The sequence below is a fragment of the Panthera uncia genome, assembly GCF_023721935.1.
Source record: "Panthera uncia isolate 11264 chromosome D3 unlocalized genomic scaffold, Puncia_PCG_1.0 HiC_scaffold_8, whole genome shotgun sequence".
NCBI lineage: Eukaryota > Metazoa > Chordata > Mammalia > Carnivora > Felidae > Panthera > Panthera uncia.
Window position 1 is genome coordinate 40586395 of NW_026057586.1, and position 15508 is coordinate 40601902.

Below are 15508 nucleotides of genomic sequence, written 5' to 3' on the forward strand. Positions count from 1 at the left end.
TAGTACCTGAAGCCATCTACACATTTAATGCAGTCTCTATCAAAATAATACTAACATTCTTCACAAAGCTAGAAAAAACAATTCTAAAATTTGTATGGAACCAGAAATGACCCCGAATAACCAAGGTAATGTTGAAAAAGAAAATCAAAGCTGGAGGCATCACAATTCCAGGCTTCAAACTACATTACAACATTTTACTCATCAAGACAATATGGTAGTGGCACGAAAACAGACACTCAGATCAGTGGAACAGAACAGAGAACCCAGAAATGGACCCACATACATATGGCCAACTAATTTTTGACAAAGCAGGAAATAGCATCCAATCAGCAAATGATGTAGGGAAAACTGGACAGCAACATGCAGAAGAATGAACCTGGACCACTTTCTTACACCATACACAAAAATGAACTCAAAGTAGATGAAAGACGTAAACATAAGACAGGAATTTGTCAAAGTCCTAGAGGAGACGACAGACAGCAATGTCTTTGACCTTGGTTGCAGCAGCTTCTTACTTGACACGTCTCCAGAGGCAAAGGAAACAAAAGCAAAAATGAACTATTGGGATCTCATCAAGATAAAGAGCTTCTTCACAGCGAAGGAAACACAAGTGATTTCCAATTCGGTGTTCTCCTTTAAATATTTCTGTGGTTTTCTTTAAGATAAAAATAAGAAATCCTTAGCATGTCATACATTTTAGGCTTCTGACTTCTTGTCCGTACAAACTTCTCTCCAGCCTTACCAGATTACTTCCAGTTTTCAGAGGAGCTCATCTCTTTTTCCATGTCCCCTGTTTCTCTGTTTCTCTCCCATTCTAGCGTGCCCTTCCCATTTCTTCATCTGGCTGTTTCCCATGGGTCCTTCCAGACTCAGGTGAAAGGCCACTGCTGAGAAGCTTTTCCCAGCTCCACTCAGCCCCCAATCTTATTTATTCCCCTGGGTAACACTTGTCATACTGCATTTTAACTCTTTACTTCTTCCTGCATTGAATTGTGAGGTCCTTGGTGTCAAGGACCTTAGTTCACCTCTCTACTCCTAGCAGTTAGCTCACAGGTAAATAGTGAAATGATCAAACATCATTGAATGAATGAATGAATGAATGAGCTTTGGAATCAGGTCACGGTGTTCCCGTAACTTTTCTTTCTCTTAATTTTCTCCATCTATAAAGGAAGATCATAGGTGGATTAAATAAGAATATGTTTGAAAAGCAATTAGCATAATGGCTTGGGTATAATAACAAAGAAACATTTGGTTTTTTATTCTTCTCTCTTTACAACACCTCTCTAGTTTCATGTTTCTCACACCTGGTGGCTCATGTCTCACTGATACCAAAGTCCCCACCCAGTCAGTGCCTCCTGTGTATTCAAATGTGTAATGAAGTCTCCCCAGTCAACCAGTGGTTATGCTGATTACATGCATGCGCTATGACTTTTGTACCAACACCTCACCATCACTCACCACACATACTCACTGCCTCCCCGTTAAGCACACAGTCAGCATCTCTCTTACCTTTGACTTAGTCATCTTGCTAATCACAGAGAAACTCAGCTTTATGGATTCCTAACCTAAGTGTGGCCCTCTTTTTGAGAAAAACTTTTCAATGCTGAGAGTTGGTCTTTTATGCCAACAACAGTAAAATACAGGTTGTCCTCAGTTTTCATTTGTTCCACTTTGATTCAACCTACTTTATCCACATTATATATTGGCACCTTTATGTTGCCTTTCTGTGCACGGTTTCACCCACACAGGAGCTGATGAACAAGTACTTTGTGGTAGCACAGGATGCCTGCCTGCCTGCCGGCCGGCAGTTCACGTCCCCACAATTGCTATCTCTGTTTGTGAAGGAGACTTTTTTATTTTTCTTTTAATGTTTATTTATTTTTGGGACAGAGAGAGACAGAGCATGAACGGGGGAAGGGCAGACAGAGAGGGAGACAAAGAATCTGAAACAGGTTCCAGGCTCTGAGCAGTCAGCACAGAGCCTGGCGCGGGGCTCGAACTCACGGACCGCGAGATCGTGACCTGAGCTGAAGTTGGACGCTCAACCGAGTGAGCCACCCAGACGCCCCGTAAAGGAGAATTTATATGTGTAATTAATAGGGTTTTATTGCCTTTTCCTTTATTATTTTTTAAAATGGTAAGACACTCACAGTCTTTTGTTTATTTACTTTCTTAGCAATCCACAAAAGCACCAGCACCCCCCTGCCAGGGATCCCTTCCCAATGTGAATTGTTTCTTCAGTCTTACTGTCATTTCAAACAAGTTGAAATAGAATTTAAAGAAGTTGTCTTAGCAAATTAATTTTCATTACCTGTGCTTCATATTTAGTCCATGTTTAAAATATTGTAACAACCATTGTAACATTGCAATGTTCAAGAAGTTGTACCATATTTAGTGACAGTAAATGAGTTTTTTTGGGAATGAGTTATTTTCCATGTAACAAATACGTGCAATTTTTAGGGTTCATTTATTTGATTTTCGTGGTTGTTTTGATGAAAAGTTAAGAACCTTTCTGGGAAGGTTTTTTTCCATGTAACAAATAAGTGTAATTTTTAGAGTTCATTTATTTGATTTTCATGGTTGTTTTGATGAAAAGTTAAGAACTTTTATCTTAATATTAGGAACTCTATATTTCTTGCTGTATACTCTATGACTTACACACATACACACACACACACACACACACACATTTTGTTACCAAACTTACATGGAATACATGGTTTTGAAAGAGAAAAAACCCACAATCAATTGCTCTAATGAAAGGTAACCTTATTATCAGCAGCCTCTCAAAGTTTCAGAAATTTTAACTTTCTTCTGAAGTATTTATCCTGCCTAAAATCTCTTTCTCTGTAACATTTTAACATTTATTTTATTCAGCTATAACATAGCTTCTTTCAAAAAGCACACGAGGTTTTCAATAGCTTTATTACTTTTTCTGCAAAAGGTAAATTTCTCCTGAAATTAACTGTCTTTGTGAGTTATATACTTGCATTTTCTTGCTAAGAGTGGCATTTACACAAGCATTTCAAAGATCATTCAAAGGGCTGCTATCAAGAGGCAATGTTGTTGAATTGCAGACATTTCCTTTTAGATGCCTGAGAGAATTGGACTATATTCTTCACTTCTTTTTTTTATATATATATGAAATTTATTGTCAGATTGGTTTCCATACAACACCCAGTGCTCATCCCAAAAGATGCCCTCTTCAATGCCCCTCAGTTTGTTCTCAGTTTTTAAGAGTCTCTTATGCTTTGGCTCTCTCCCACTCTAACCTCATTTTCTTCACTTCTAAGATTAATGAGTGCATGCTGTGTCCTAGACATTCTGTTAATCCTGGAGAAAAGCAGTGCCCTTGTTCTCAAGGTGCTCACAGGCTGATAGGCATAGGACAAACAGCGTGTTGCTGGTGGGAGTAAAGGAGACTTAGCTAAGCCAGCAGGTTGGGGCTGTGAAAGAGATATCAGGAAATGCTCCCAAGAAGTGGCAATGCTTGAGGTGAGTGTTGAAGGGTAAGGAGAAACAAGCTACTTAGATGAGGAGAGTGAAGAGGGCTCCAGGTAAAAGAACCGGGGAGGGGCAGAGTGACAGAGGTATGAAAAAGCATGCCCTATTCTAGAAACTGAAAATAGTCCATGCATCTCACTTAAAGTTAAAAAAAAAAAAAAAAGTAAAAGGCATTCAGTGTAGAAAAACTTTGGAGTCACTTTAAATATTAACTGGGGTCCCTGGGTGGTTCAGTCAGTTAAGCCTCCGACTTCGGCTCAGGTCATGATCTCATGGCTTGTGAGTTCCGCGTTGGGCTCTGCGCTGACAGCTTGGAGCCTGGAGCCTGCTTCAGATTCTGTGTCTCCCTCTCTTTACTCCTCCCTGCTCGTGTTCTGTCTCTCTCTGTCTCAAAAATAAATAAACATTGAAAAACAATTTTTTTAAATATTAAAAAAATTTTTAGGTTTATTTATAAGAGAGAGAGAGAGAGAGAGAGAGAGAGAGAGAGAGAGAGAGAGAAGCATGAGCAGGGGAGGGGCAGAGAGAGAGAGAGGGAGAGAGAGAATCCCAAGCAGGTTCTACATTGTCAGCATAGAGTCTGACACAGGGCTCGATCCCATGAACTGTGAAATCATGACCTGAGCTGAAATCAAAAGTCAAATGTCCAACCATATGAGCCACCCAGGCGCCCCTGATTGCGGTCACTTTAGACCACCCAGCATATACCTGCTCATTGCAGTGGTTGTCCAAGAGGATCTCTGATGCTTTAGAGCCACCAGGCTCACCCTGGAATGTTGCCTTTTCATAAGATCCTAGGCTCTCTGCCTCAGTAATCTGGCCTCAAGGGCATCTCTGTAATCAACAACACACCAACTATCATGAGGACTCCTGGTGGCTTCCCCAGTGTCATCTCATAAAATAACACCATTTGACCATTTACCAGCACACAAAATTTCGTTTGTTCCTCATTTTATACCAAGTTAAAACCAAACCCCTAATGGGATTCAGGATTCTTTACCATGTGCCTTTCTCACATATCCTTTCAGAATTAGGTCAAAAGAATTCGAAGATTAAGAACAAGAGTAGGCCTGGGGCACCTGGGTGGTTCAGTCAGTTAAGCGTTCGACTTTAGCTCAGGTCATGATCTCGTAGTTCGTGATTTCAAGCCCTGTGTTCGGCTTTGTGCTGACAGCTTGGATCCTAGAGACTGCTTCAGATTCTGTGTGTCCCTCTCTCTCTGCCCCTCCTGGCTCATGCTCTGTCTCTCTCTGTCAAAAATAAACATTAAAAAATTAAAAAAAAATAATAAGAGTAGGCCATCCTGGGTTTGAATCTTAATCCTGCTACTCAATTAAGCTCTAACATAAAAATAAGAAATTCTTTTTGCTTTAGTGTCTTCATGTATGACGTGGATATCAGTCATACCGTGTAGTGTGGTTTTAAGAATTCAATAGGCTAATATATTCTGAGTAATTGGTATAGTAAACATCATATAAAATGGCTGACTATGAAATAATTTTATAATGCCTATTTTGTTTCAGACTTTTTTTTATTATATTTAATTTGACCACTTAATATTCTTTGAATATGCTGTTTTTAGTTTTTATGCCTTTGGAATCCCTGTCAGATGACATTCTATTTGGCCTAGCCCAGATCTCACCATCTTCAAGGAGCCTTCCTTAATTCCCCTTATTGAAATTAATTATTCTTTTCTTACTTCAACAGAAATTAGTACCTCTGGTAAAAGAGGAACAATAATGATAATTTTATTGAATTTAAATCCAGTGGGAAAAGAGGATATTTAATTCTGTAACGCATACAGTGTTTAGAGCAATTTCTGGAATTTATTCAGTTGACTTGTTGACTAAACTAACGTTTATAGTGAGCATCTACTAAGAAAATAATGATTTTACTGAGAAATTTTACCATTGGTGAGTAAATGAATTATTCTGAATTTCATTTTACAAATGAATCCATGCTCCTGTATTATATACATCATGATAGAGATGATAATCACCTAGTAACACGATGGGAAAAAGGTTTTCTGGATGTATGTTTGCGTGTAGAACACTACATGCACCAAAGAGAAAATGAAATGTTTCTTTCCTTATCACATATTTTTTATTGAAGACATATATAAAACACTATTACATTCAGGAATACATTGCAATCAGAAATATCTAATCCAAAAGAGGAAATTTTTTTAAATAATTTTTTTTGGAAACAAGGTTATAAATACTCTGTCTTCTTAATGTCTTCCTCTCCCTTCACCTAACAAGACTTTTCTGAGCGAACCCATTTATGCATTTGAATGCTTTCTCTACAGGTAATTGCATAGGGTGAGAGATATGACTGAAATTACACATTATTATATTTATTCATTAGATCTCATTTCTTGGGCTTCTGGGTTCATTTTCAAACCTTAAAATAAATGCTATATCAGCTTTATCTCCTAGATAAATCAGTATCCTAGCTCTTCAGCAGTGAAGGGGAAATCTTGCTTTCCACTTTCTGTTTTGTTTGATATTTTAAAAATATACCAATTTCAGAGATTTAAGTCATATATGAGTGATACTGACCGTCTTGGAATGATGGAGTTCTCCTCACTGATAATGTTAAAAGAGAAAATGAAATGGTTCTGGTCTTGTTTCCATGAATAGTGTAAGGGAAAACATCCACCAGATGTACATTTTCTCTTTTGGAAGCACCCTTAAATCTTTGTGTATTGATGGAAGGAAAAGTTCACAAAGAAATTTTCTTACCCTTCTCACAAGAGATTTCGGTGAAATTCTTATGCTTAGTACTATTTTCTTAATTTCTCAGTCTTAAAGTATTTTCAGTTTTAATACTGTTAGCACCTTACATTTAATTATTCACTAGTTTTTTTTCATAATTTAAAAAATTATTGTCCCAATAACATGCAAAGTTCAAAAGCAGAATATCCACATCAGGATATGCCACAGGACTGAGTGCATGAGAGATGTTACATGGCTGGGACTGTTAAAATGACCATGGTACTGATGCTCCTTGGCTACCCTATGGATTCGTCAAATTATAGAGTTATGAAATGTAGCAGAAACTTGGTTGTGAATAACTACGGTAAAGAATGACTATAACAACTGGTAACACACATGATTTGGAAAAGATGAGAAAACATGTAAATAACCTTCTGGCATTATACCGTTGTAGCCATTCAGCATTTAAACTTCACAAAACCCATTTTTTTTTTTTTTTTGAGAGATAGTTTTTCTTCCAACTAGGAAATAGCAAAGACCCTGCAACAGACCAAACTAGATCCTCTCCGTGTCTGATGAGGTTATAACATTGAAACACTGGCCAGAGTGCCCAAGCAATGGCCTCAAGGTTTTGTACCACAACTAGCAGGTTGTGGTCATTTTACCTCTCTAGTTCTAGATTCCTCTTCTGTAAAATAAGAGAATTGGACAAGAGGTTATGTGTGATGCTCCAAGTTCTACAGTAGTTTTAGTTATAAAGGAACAAATCAAGAAGCAATGCGGTTATTTCCTTCCAAAAGGAATAAGCCCTGACAATAAGTTTATTTCATTTACATTGTCTTACTGGTCATATTATAGTTACCACTATACAGTTTACATATGTTACAGAATTAAATAAAACTATCTTGCTAGAACCTCTCTTTCACAAGCCCACTTTATACCTACAAGGAGTAGCTATCTGTGCAAGTGTTTCCATTTCATTCATTCAGCAGGAGCAGCAATGTTAAAAAGAGAAACACAACTTGGTAGTGGACTTAAATATTTTGTTACTTATTCTTGGTAGGAACCCAAAGCTGTATCCCCAGGGTTTTAAGTCTAGAAATGAGTTAGAAGTTCTATGAAGTGAGAAATCATGTTTGTCTTCTTCCCCTATATATTGACGGAGACAAGACCAACACTCCACACATAATAGCTTCTAAGTAAATATTGTTGAATACGTGCATGACTACAGAGGTGCTTTGGAGAATATCTGATTGCCAAATGAAAGCTCTATGACTCAGGTCACTGAAACCGAGGAAACCATATTTCATATGGTTTTTTGACATAATTAGCAAGAATAGAGAAAACATTCCCCTTAAGAAGGAAATACTCTAATACTTTCCCTAAGAACTGTTTATACTCCATCATTGTCATAATTCTTTTGACTATCATAAATTATTTTACAGTTACTGATATAAATCAATAAAGTGCGATACACATTCATCCATATTGATTTATGTATATATGCATATCTATCTATCTATCTATCTATATATATATAATTCTTTTCGGTGAACCATTTTCAGTGGTGCATTCAGCTGGCAAACACTTTCCCTGTATTATATTAACCATGCCCTAAATATTGCATATCTTGAGAAACCGAACAAATGACTTCAGATGTCTAATGATAGATGCTCTATTTTCCTTTTAAATCTTCTTTCAGAAATGTATACTTCATTCACTTTTTCAATTAAAAATTTTTAATAGAAATATTTCTCTAAAGGTATTTGCCTGGCAAATGCAGGCAAGATTTCTTTTGCAACCTCCAAGAACAAGAGCATCCTGGCTTACATGACCAGTCCTATGGGGCTGAAGACCTCTAAGATTCACCTTATGAGTTATGTGCTATTTATTAGATGGTATCAAAGGATAGAAAACATTTTCTTTAAGTTTTTTGGCACATTATTTAAAACCAGAAAGAATTACAAAAGGCTTATCTAAAGTGCTTAGCCATATTCTCCCCCCGCCCCAAAGATATATTCAAAGAGTGGCATTGATCTTAGAATGTTCAAATATTTGTCGGCTGCTAAAATGTTAAATATACTACATTATACATCTTTGATGGATATGTTGGTGATCACTAGGTGGAAGGTGTCCATATAGAATACTGACCAAAAGCACTTACTGTTGGGAGTAATGTATGTTACTATATCGTGTTACTCTGTGTCGAGATGTCATTGGAGATGTGGAGCCAGTGGTTTGACTTACGTGAATGTTGGGACTCATCATTTGTGTCACTTGAATTTCTGGCCCTACCAAAATACTGCCACTCATTACAGGCCCCATACAGCCATCAGTCATGCTACCATTGCTCGTGTCAGGCATACCAGGACTAGACAGCACTCTCTCGGCATAGATTACATTGTGCGTGTTGGCTAACTCAGCAGGTATGCAGATATTCCCTTGAACATCATAGACAGGTGCCATTACTGTTTCGGTCACTACAACACTGGGTGCAAGCTGAGGATCGAAAACAATTGTTGTGGGTTGCACACATGGGTCAGCTGTTGTATAAGTCTCTGTCACTACGATATCCCCGTGGATCATGGGTTCCGGTATTGCCATTTCTGCCTGGAATTCAGCTTCTGAGAGGGTCATTCCTGAAGATTCATTAACAAAATAATTAGGCCCCAGCAAAGGCAGGTCAGTACTGATAGGTATACAGGCCTGCTGTGAAGGAAATGGTTCAATTTCTGTGTCTAAGCAGATTTCAGCCAGAGTCCTAAATTTTGGGTCTAAAGTTTCCATGTAGCTTTCATCTAAATCATCCACAATCCAACTGCAACAACCAATGGAGCCAACAGGAGACCCTACTCCCTCGTGGTCATAAATGAGCAAGCAGTCGTTTGCAGGCCGACATTCATCTTCATCTGCATAAGCATACGCTTTCTAAAATTAGAGGAAAAACAGGAAGTTAAAAGTTACTTTTCCTTTAAAATAACCAAAGAATGACAACAATGCTTTAGAGATGTCTGATCTGAGAAGATTATAATGGAATGAACTGAAAAAAACACTGACGATTTTTCGCTGTATTTCTAAATAATTGGAATTTTTAAAGGAGATCAGAGGGCACTAATGGTGTATAGAATCTGAAGCAATGTGAACTGCTCTTATTTGAAAGCTAACAAATAATAGTTTCTGCATTTTATTCAGATTTTGGCAATCTGAATTTGTCAGACAATGTTTTAACTTTTTGGATTTATAGTCTTTTGTTTTTGAGGGGTCTAGAAATAACAAAATATATTTAGTTATGTTCAACATGTTATTTATTTAAGGAGAGATATTTGATCAACTTGGAATAAAAGCATGTATAAACATGTCAGTATCTTTAAGCTTCAGAGACTTATGTCCAAATGTTCAGTGGTTTTACATGACCGAAGCAAAGAGAGCCAAGATGTCTTTGGAGTTAGGTTAACAGGAAGAAGGCACTAAAAGGTTATCTACTGTGACTTTCAAATTATTTTTAATGATGGACCCTTTGAATGTAATGCTAGGTAGGAGCCCTGTATAGGGAACTAATGAAAGGGAACTTCTCTGTGGGAAGACGATGAGGTGGCTGCTCTCCTCCAGCTGCTATGGCTCTTGTTGGGTTCCGTGAAATCCTACGGGGCCTGACATAATCTTATCCCCTCTCTGTTTCATAAATAAGGTAACTGAAAGCCCAGAGAGAGTGAATGGCGTGCCCCAGACTCAAATAATCATAGAATGCTACCTCAAATCCAACTATCCTTTTTACCCTACATCATGCTGCTTACCCTCTGGTCTATGCGAGATTCTAAATTCTACCATTAGAAATGGATGGTTTTAAGTCTTGAAAGCAATTATTCATGAGTTTGGTATTACCATAAACATGCCGCTTAATATTTTCAAGTGACACCTCAGTAAGAGGATAATCCCCCTTGTCGGGGGCACAAGTTGGCTGTGGGGGTGGAGGGTGGTGGTGTAAAACATGGCAGAAAAGAAACACTGTACGTTCTGCAGAGGTTTTATCTTGTGGGGGAGAGGCTGCATCTCACCACCTCTGAAACCTAGTGCCGTTTTTTAAAAGTTTTTTGTTTGTTTGTTTTTGGGTTTTTTGTTTGTTTGTTTGTTTTGAGAGAGAGAGTGGGAGAGGGGCAGAGAGAGGGAAAGAATCCTAAGTAGACTCCTGCATTGTTAGTGCAGAGCGCGATGTGGGGCTCGAACTTACAAACCCTGAGATTTAATGTATCAGGCACCAATTGTAATCAAAGGAAAAATTTTGAAAAATCAAAGGACATTAAAGGTAAGGCTCTTTTAATGTTACTGTGAATTTTATGAATGATTCATTAAATATAATTTCTATGTCATTTCTATGACACATAATTTGTGCCCATTTATTGGGTGTACTTAGTGATATCTATCACTCATCTAAATAATCAATACTGTTCATGTGATGGTATTTGTAATCACCAATTTTAGGGAATAGCTTACATTTACAACAACATCCTTAACATTTTTTTTTGTTGTTAATAGCAGGTAATAACTCATGTATTACCATATATGGAATAAAACAGGCTAGTTGAAATATGAGATGAAATGGATTGCTATTAAATGAAATAAACATACTAACTAGGGATTCACAGGGGATTTATTTACCCTTTGTGCCACCCTGTCAGGCCAACCCAATGCCTATGGAGCTTTCTTCTTTGGAATGCTCAGACCCATGATCCCTTCTCTTAGTGAGGGACACGTATCCCTTGGGGATGGGGCACTGGATAGAGAATAGGAGACCGGGGTTCTAGGCCCTGATCTATCACCAAGTCATGATGATACTCTGTTTCTGAGTTATCATTCTCTTCCTTTCCCAGTCCTGGTTTTTAATTTATTTTTTTCTCCTTTCATTGGAGGTACCTGCAGGGTAGGAAGGACACCATAAAGAGAGGACATGCATACATTTTTTTTTTTCTTGATCAGGATCTTCCCGTTTTGCTGCTGCTATGGGAAACAAAGTGGTAAAAGCAAGAGACAGAAGACAGAAAAATGGGAAAAAATGAAGTAGGGAATAATGAGAGATGCTAGCCTTTTCCACGATAGTAAGATGGATGTATGTCAATTGAATATGAAATGCTTTGGCAAATTGGCTTTCTGTATTCTAAGGAGAAATGAAATACTTTTTATTCAGGATTGAAATAGAGTTGAGAATAACTGAATATATTTCAGAAGAACCTATTGCCATCATTGTTATCATTCAGTCTCAAGACTATTTTGTATAACCGTGTGCAGGGGGATTACCTCAGAGAAATAACTGTCCAGGAAAGCCATGTTCAGGCCCGTGTCTGCATATTCCCACTGGGTTCCTATTGTGGAACTCCTCCTCCGTCGAGCTCCTGCTGAACCTCCGGCTGCCACGCCAGCGGCCGTCACAAGGTCTGTGTTCAGTTCCACTCCTGACACACCCCCTTCAACCGTTCCTCCGCCCGCGTAGGTGTTAGTGTAGATTTCTGAAAGGACAGAGCATTCGTGGAACAGTGCTTGAGTGGTCCGCACTGTTCATCCATGTCAAACCCTGCTAGCCACTGTCTGCCATGTTGCACCACCACACATGTGAGTAGGTCCTGGAAAGCAAGGCCAGGAGCTATTTGAAATCTGCCCAGTCTTAGTTCCCTCATAAAATAAAAGTCAGTAAATGGTACAGAGGGAGCCAGCTTTTGGAATTGGCCTCTGATTTGCACAAAAATATCCCCTAGACTCACAGGTATGGAGCCAGCCAAGGGGAGCAGGGCCTCTGCCTGTCTGCATCAGTCCTTCTGTCACTGCCTCTGGCAAGCTCCCTGGCCTGTGTGAGAGGGCTTGCACCCCCCTCAGGACCGCTCCACAGCAAGGCCAGCAGAAACTGAAACAGTCCTCACTCACCACCGGTGCTGGAGGGAGAGCTGGCTTTCACAGGAATGTTCAGCCACCTTAGACTCTGCATCAGAGTCTGGTTTGGGATACTGAGGAAGCACTGCTGAGAAATCTCATGTTTGTCCTAGAATTGGACGACCTCTCTACTTCGTTCATTCATTGCCCACTAGTTGAATATTTTACAGTATTCCTAGGTGTACATGGAACTGGTAAATTAGGAGAATATAAGTCTGGTGAGGCAAATGCATGGATTGCATTGGCAGATATACTGTTTTTTTAAAGGCACTTATACATGAAATTAATCAAATGCAAATGCATGGATTTAAGAAGAATTCTTCAGTGTATTATTAGAAGAGCATATTTGCTGCTTTTTCTTTTCTCTTATTATTATTATTATTATTTTTGAACAGCTTTATTACAAATAATGGCTCCAGTAGCTGTCTGTGCAAGGCACTGTTCTAATGTATATTTTTAATGTATATATACATATTTTATGTACATGTATATGTGTATATTTTGTGATATATATTATATAAGTTATTTATAGGTAACTTACATAATATATAGTAAGAACATTATATATCATACATAATATGTATATATGTGTGTGTATCGCTCTTTACAGGGACACCTTGAAGTAGGTGTTATCATAAACTAAGTTTCAAAGATAAGGAAATTGAGGCCCAGAGAGGTTAAGTGCCGGCCCAAGCACATAGCAGGGGATCAAACTCAAACACTCTGGTTCTAGAGTTTGCCTTTCAAATTGCTACGCCATACTCCACTGCCTGTAGTTTAAGAAAAGTAAAGCGATGACTTCAAACATGTTACTTGCCCTCTCATTATGCTATCATCTAAAAGTATTGGCAGATATACTGTTTTTTTAAAGGTACTTATACATGAAATTAATCAGGTTAAATGATTTTGCAAACTTTAACAAGAAACAGATTTTGGTGTCCACTGACCAGAAGAATCTATACGATCCTGGGTATTAGAGGCTGTCATTGGTACACATATATTTGACACATCCTGAAAAGAAAGAGAAACATTTTTGAAATAAATGCTTTATGTTAAACACATAACAAATGACATAGTTTTCTTTCTGTGTGTCGTGCAATTATCAAGACATGCTTGCTTGCACTGAAACCCCACCCCGCGCTGGACCATGGCCATCCACTCACCCTGTCCTCCGGGCGGGCCCCTTCTATCCCCCAGGCCTGCATCACTCCATCTCCCCCTTCTGGCACGGGAGCAAACCTCGTCCCCAGGCCTTGGGGCTGTCTTCGTTTGCAGCAACACATGAGGAGCAGGAGGGGCGCCACTGCCCAAGAAAGTGGATAGAGACTTAACACATTGTTGCTCAATTTAGGAAGTCACTGAATGTATCATTTTTTGAAACATGTGGAATTATATTTAGAACCAAAGGGATGAATACAAATATAAGAAAGCATCAGTTCTCCCTGAAGAGTTGAATATATAGATCCATGTTTATGAATACAAAACCACCAAATCACATAGACTTTTAGAGCTGGACGGAAGGGAATTTGGGATTATGTAATCGGAGTTCTCTCCTGATATATTAGAAAAATTAGGCCCTTTATACCCTCGATTCCAAGACTCAAGAATCCAGGATTCTGATTCCTAGTCCCCCATGTGCATGCATGTGCATTTATATGTGCATATGCGTGCACATATAGTCATCTGTATATGTATATGTATTTGCAAGCCTGTGTACACATATGAATAAATATGTACTTATCTCCAAGAGCATGTGTATAAGTGCAGGTGCCTTATACATATATATACATATATTTGCAAATCCATATAAAAACCGATATATACAAATCCGTGTAACCAAACACCATATATACACTATAAGTTAAATACATAATCAGTATATGTAATCAAAAGGATTGAATACAGGTTTCAGTTACAGGACCTAGAAATAGGACTCTTCCTCCAGCCTTATACCAACCACATATCACCCTTAAAACCAACCACATATCACCCACTAAATTTAATTGAGCTATTTACATTTATTTTAAGATCTTGTATACAAAATATAATGGAAACTTTACTTCAGTTCTACACTTTAATCCAGAAATTTACACATTTCTTAAGTTTTCTAAGATTCTAGAATATACTCAGTTTAGTTCTTTGGGTCCCCTCTAGTGGTTTTTTATACTTTTCAAATGCCCTAGTATAACATGCATTCCACTGAGTTAATTACAGGTATGGAAGAAAAATGTCAAAGCTGCTAAATCAGCGCTTTTTACTGATTTCCCTGAAACAGTTAATCTCACTCAGAGCAAACATCAAAAGTCTTAAATGAAGGCCCTTTGAGAATTAGGTTTTGGGCAAGGACCTCTCCTCTCACTATCACACTGCACGCCCCCTCCAAAACACAGCCTGGGCTTCTTCACTGAGAACCGATGACTTTGTCCAAAAGGGTCTTCCCCTCCTATTCTACAATCAACTTAACAACTCTTGTGCTTTCTTGGCCTGATTAAGGAACAGTGGTGAAATTTTGAGTGCTAGTCCACTGGGAATGTGGCTAATTCTGGGTGTTTATCCCTGAACTACACATTAGCTTCATTAGAGGGCTTAAACATGCCACAACTTGGGTCTCATTTTGAGTATTCCTGCTTGAACATGATTAATTAAAAGACCTCCAATGATTCTAATGTGCAGCTAGGATTGAGAACCTCTAGCTTAATTTTTTTTTAATGTTTATTTATTTTTAAGGGAGAGAGAGAGCGAGAGAGCATGAGCAGGGAGGGGCAGAGAGAAGGAGACATAGAATCTGAAGCAGGCTTCAGGCTCTGAGCTGTCAGCACAGAGCCGGATGTGGGGCTCGAACTCACAAACTGCGACATCATGCTCTGAGCAAAAGTCAGATGCTTAATTGACTAAGCCACCCAGGCACCCTGAGACCTGCTGGTTTAAAGGCAAACTGATACCTCGACTCATCGGCTCTTGTCATGTTCTGGGAAAATATCTCCAATATCATTATGATAATCACTCATGATCTTGGTATTATCTTACAAATTCATATTATTTTAAGAAATAAAGTTTGCCCAAAAGTCATTTGTTATTTTTTCATTCCTCAGAATGATAATGTTTTAGTTTGTACTTACCTATTGAAACATGCTAATGTTTTAGTTTGAAGGATTTAGTCAAATTGGATTGTAGAATCCAATTTTTGATTTCCACAAAATCTAAAGTATTGGGGCGGGGAACTAAAATGTGTTACTCCTCTGAGGGCCTACATGTTTTAAAACATGTAAGGAGAGGAGGACACTTTTTGAAATGTTTCCATAGGGACTTCAACATCCCTGTGACCATGGTCCTACTTGCAGATACTCTTATCAAGAGTCCAGAGGCTA

At 38.4% G+C, this 15508-nt stretch overlaps 1 protein-coding gene across 1 annotated transcript in view; it reads right to left on the minus strand.

Moving 5' to 3' along the window:
- Positions 1-8381: 8381 nt before the first annotated feature.
- The window catches only part of DSG4 (desmoglein 4), a 29981-nt gene continuing 22854 nt past the window's right edge, over positions 8382-15508 (minus strand). The window contains 4 exon segments of the mRNA XM_049620241.1: positions 8382-9149; positions 11514-11722; positions 13088-13151; positions 13304-13443. Of these exon segments, the coding sequence (XP_049476198.1) occupies positions 8382-9149; positions 11514-11722; positions 13088-13151; positions 13304-13443 (1181 nt within the window).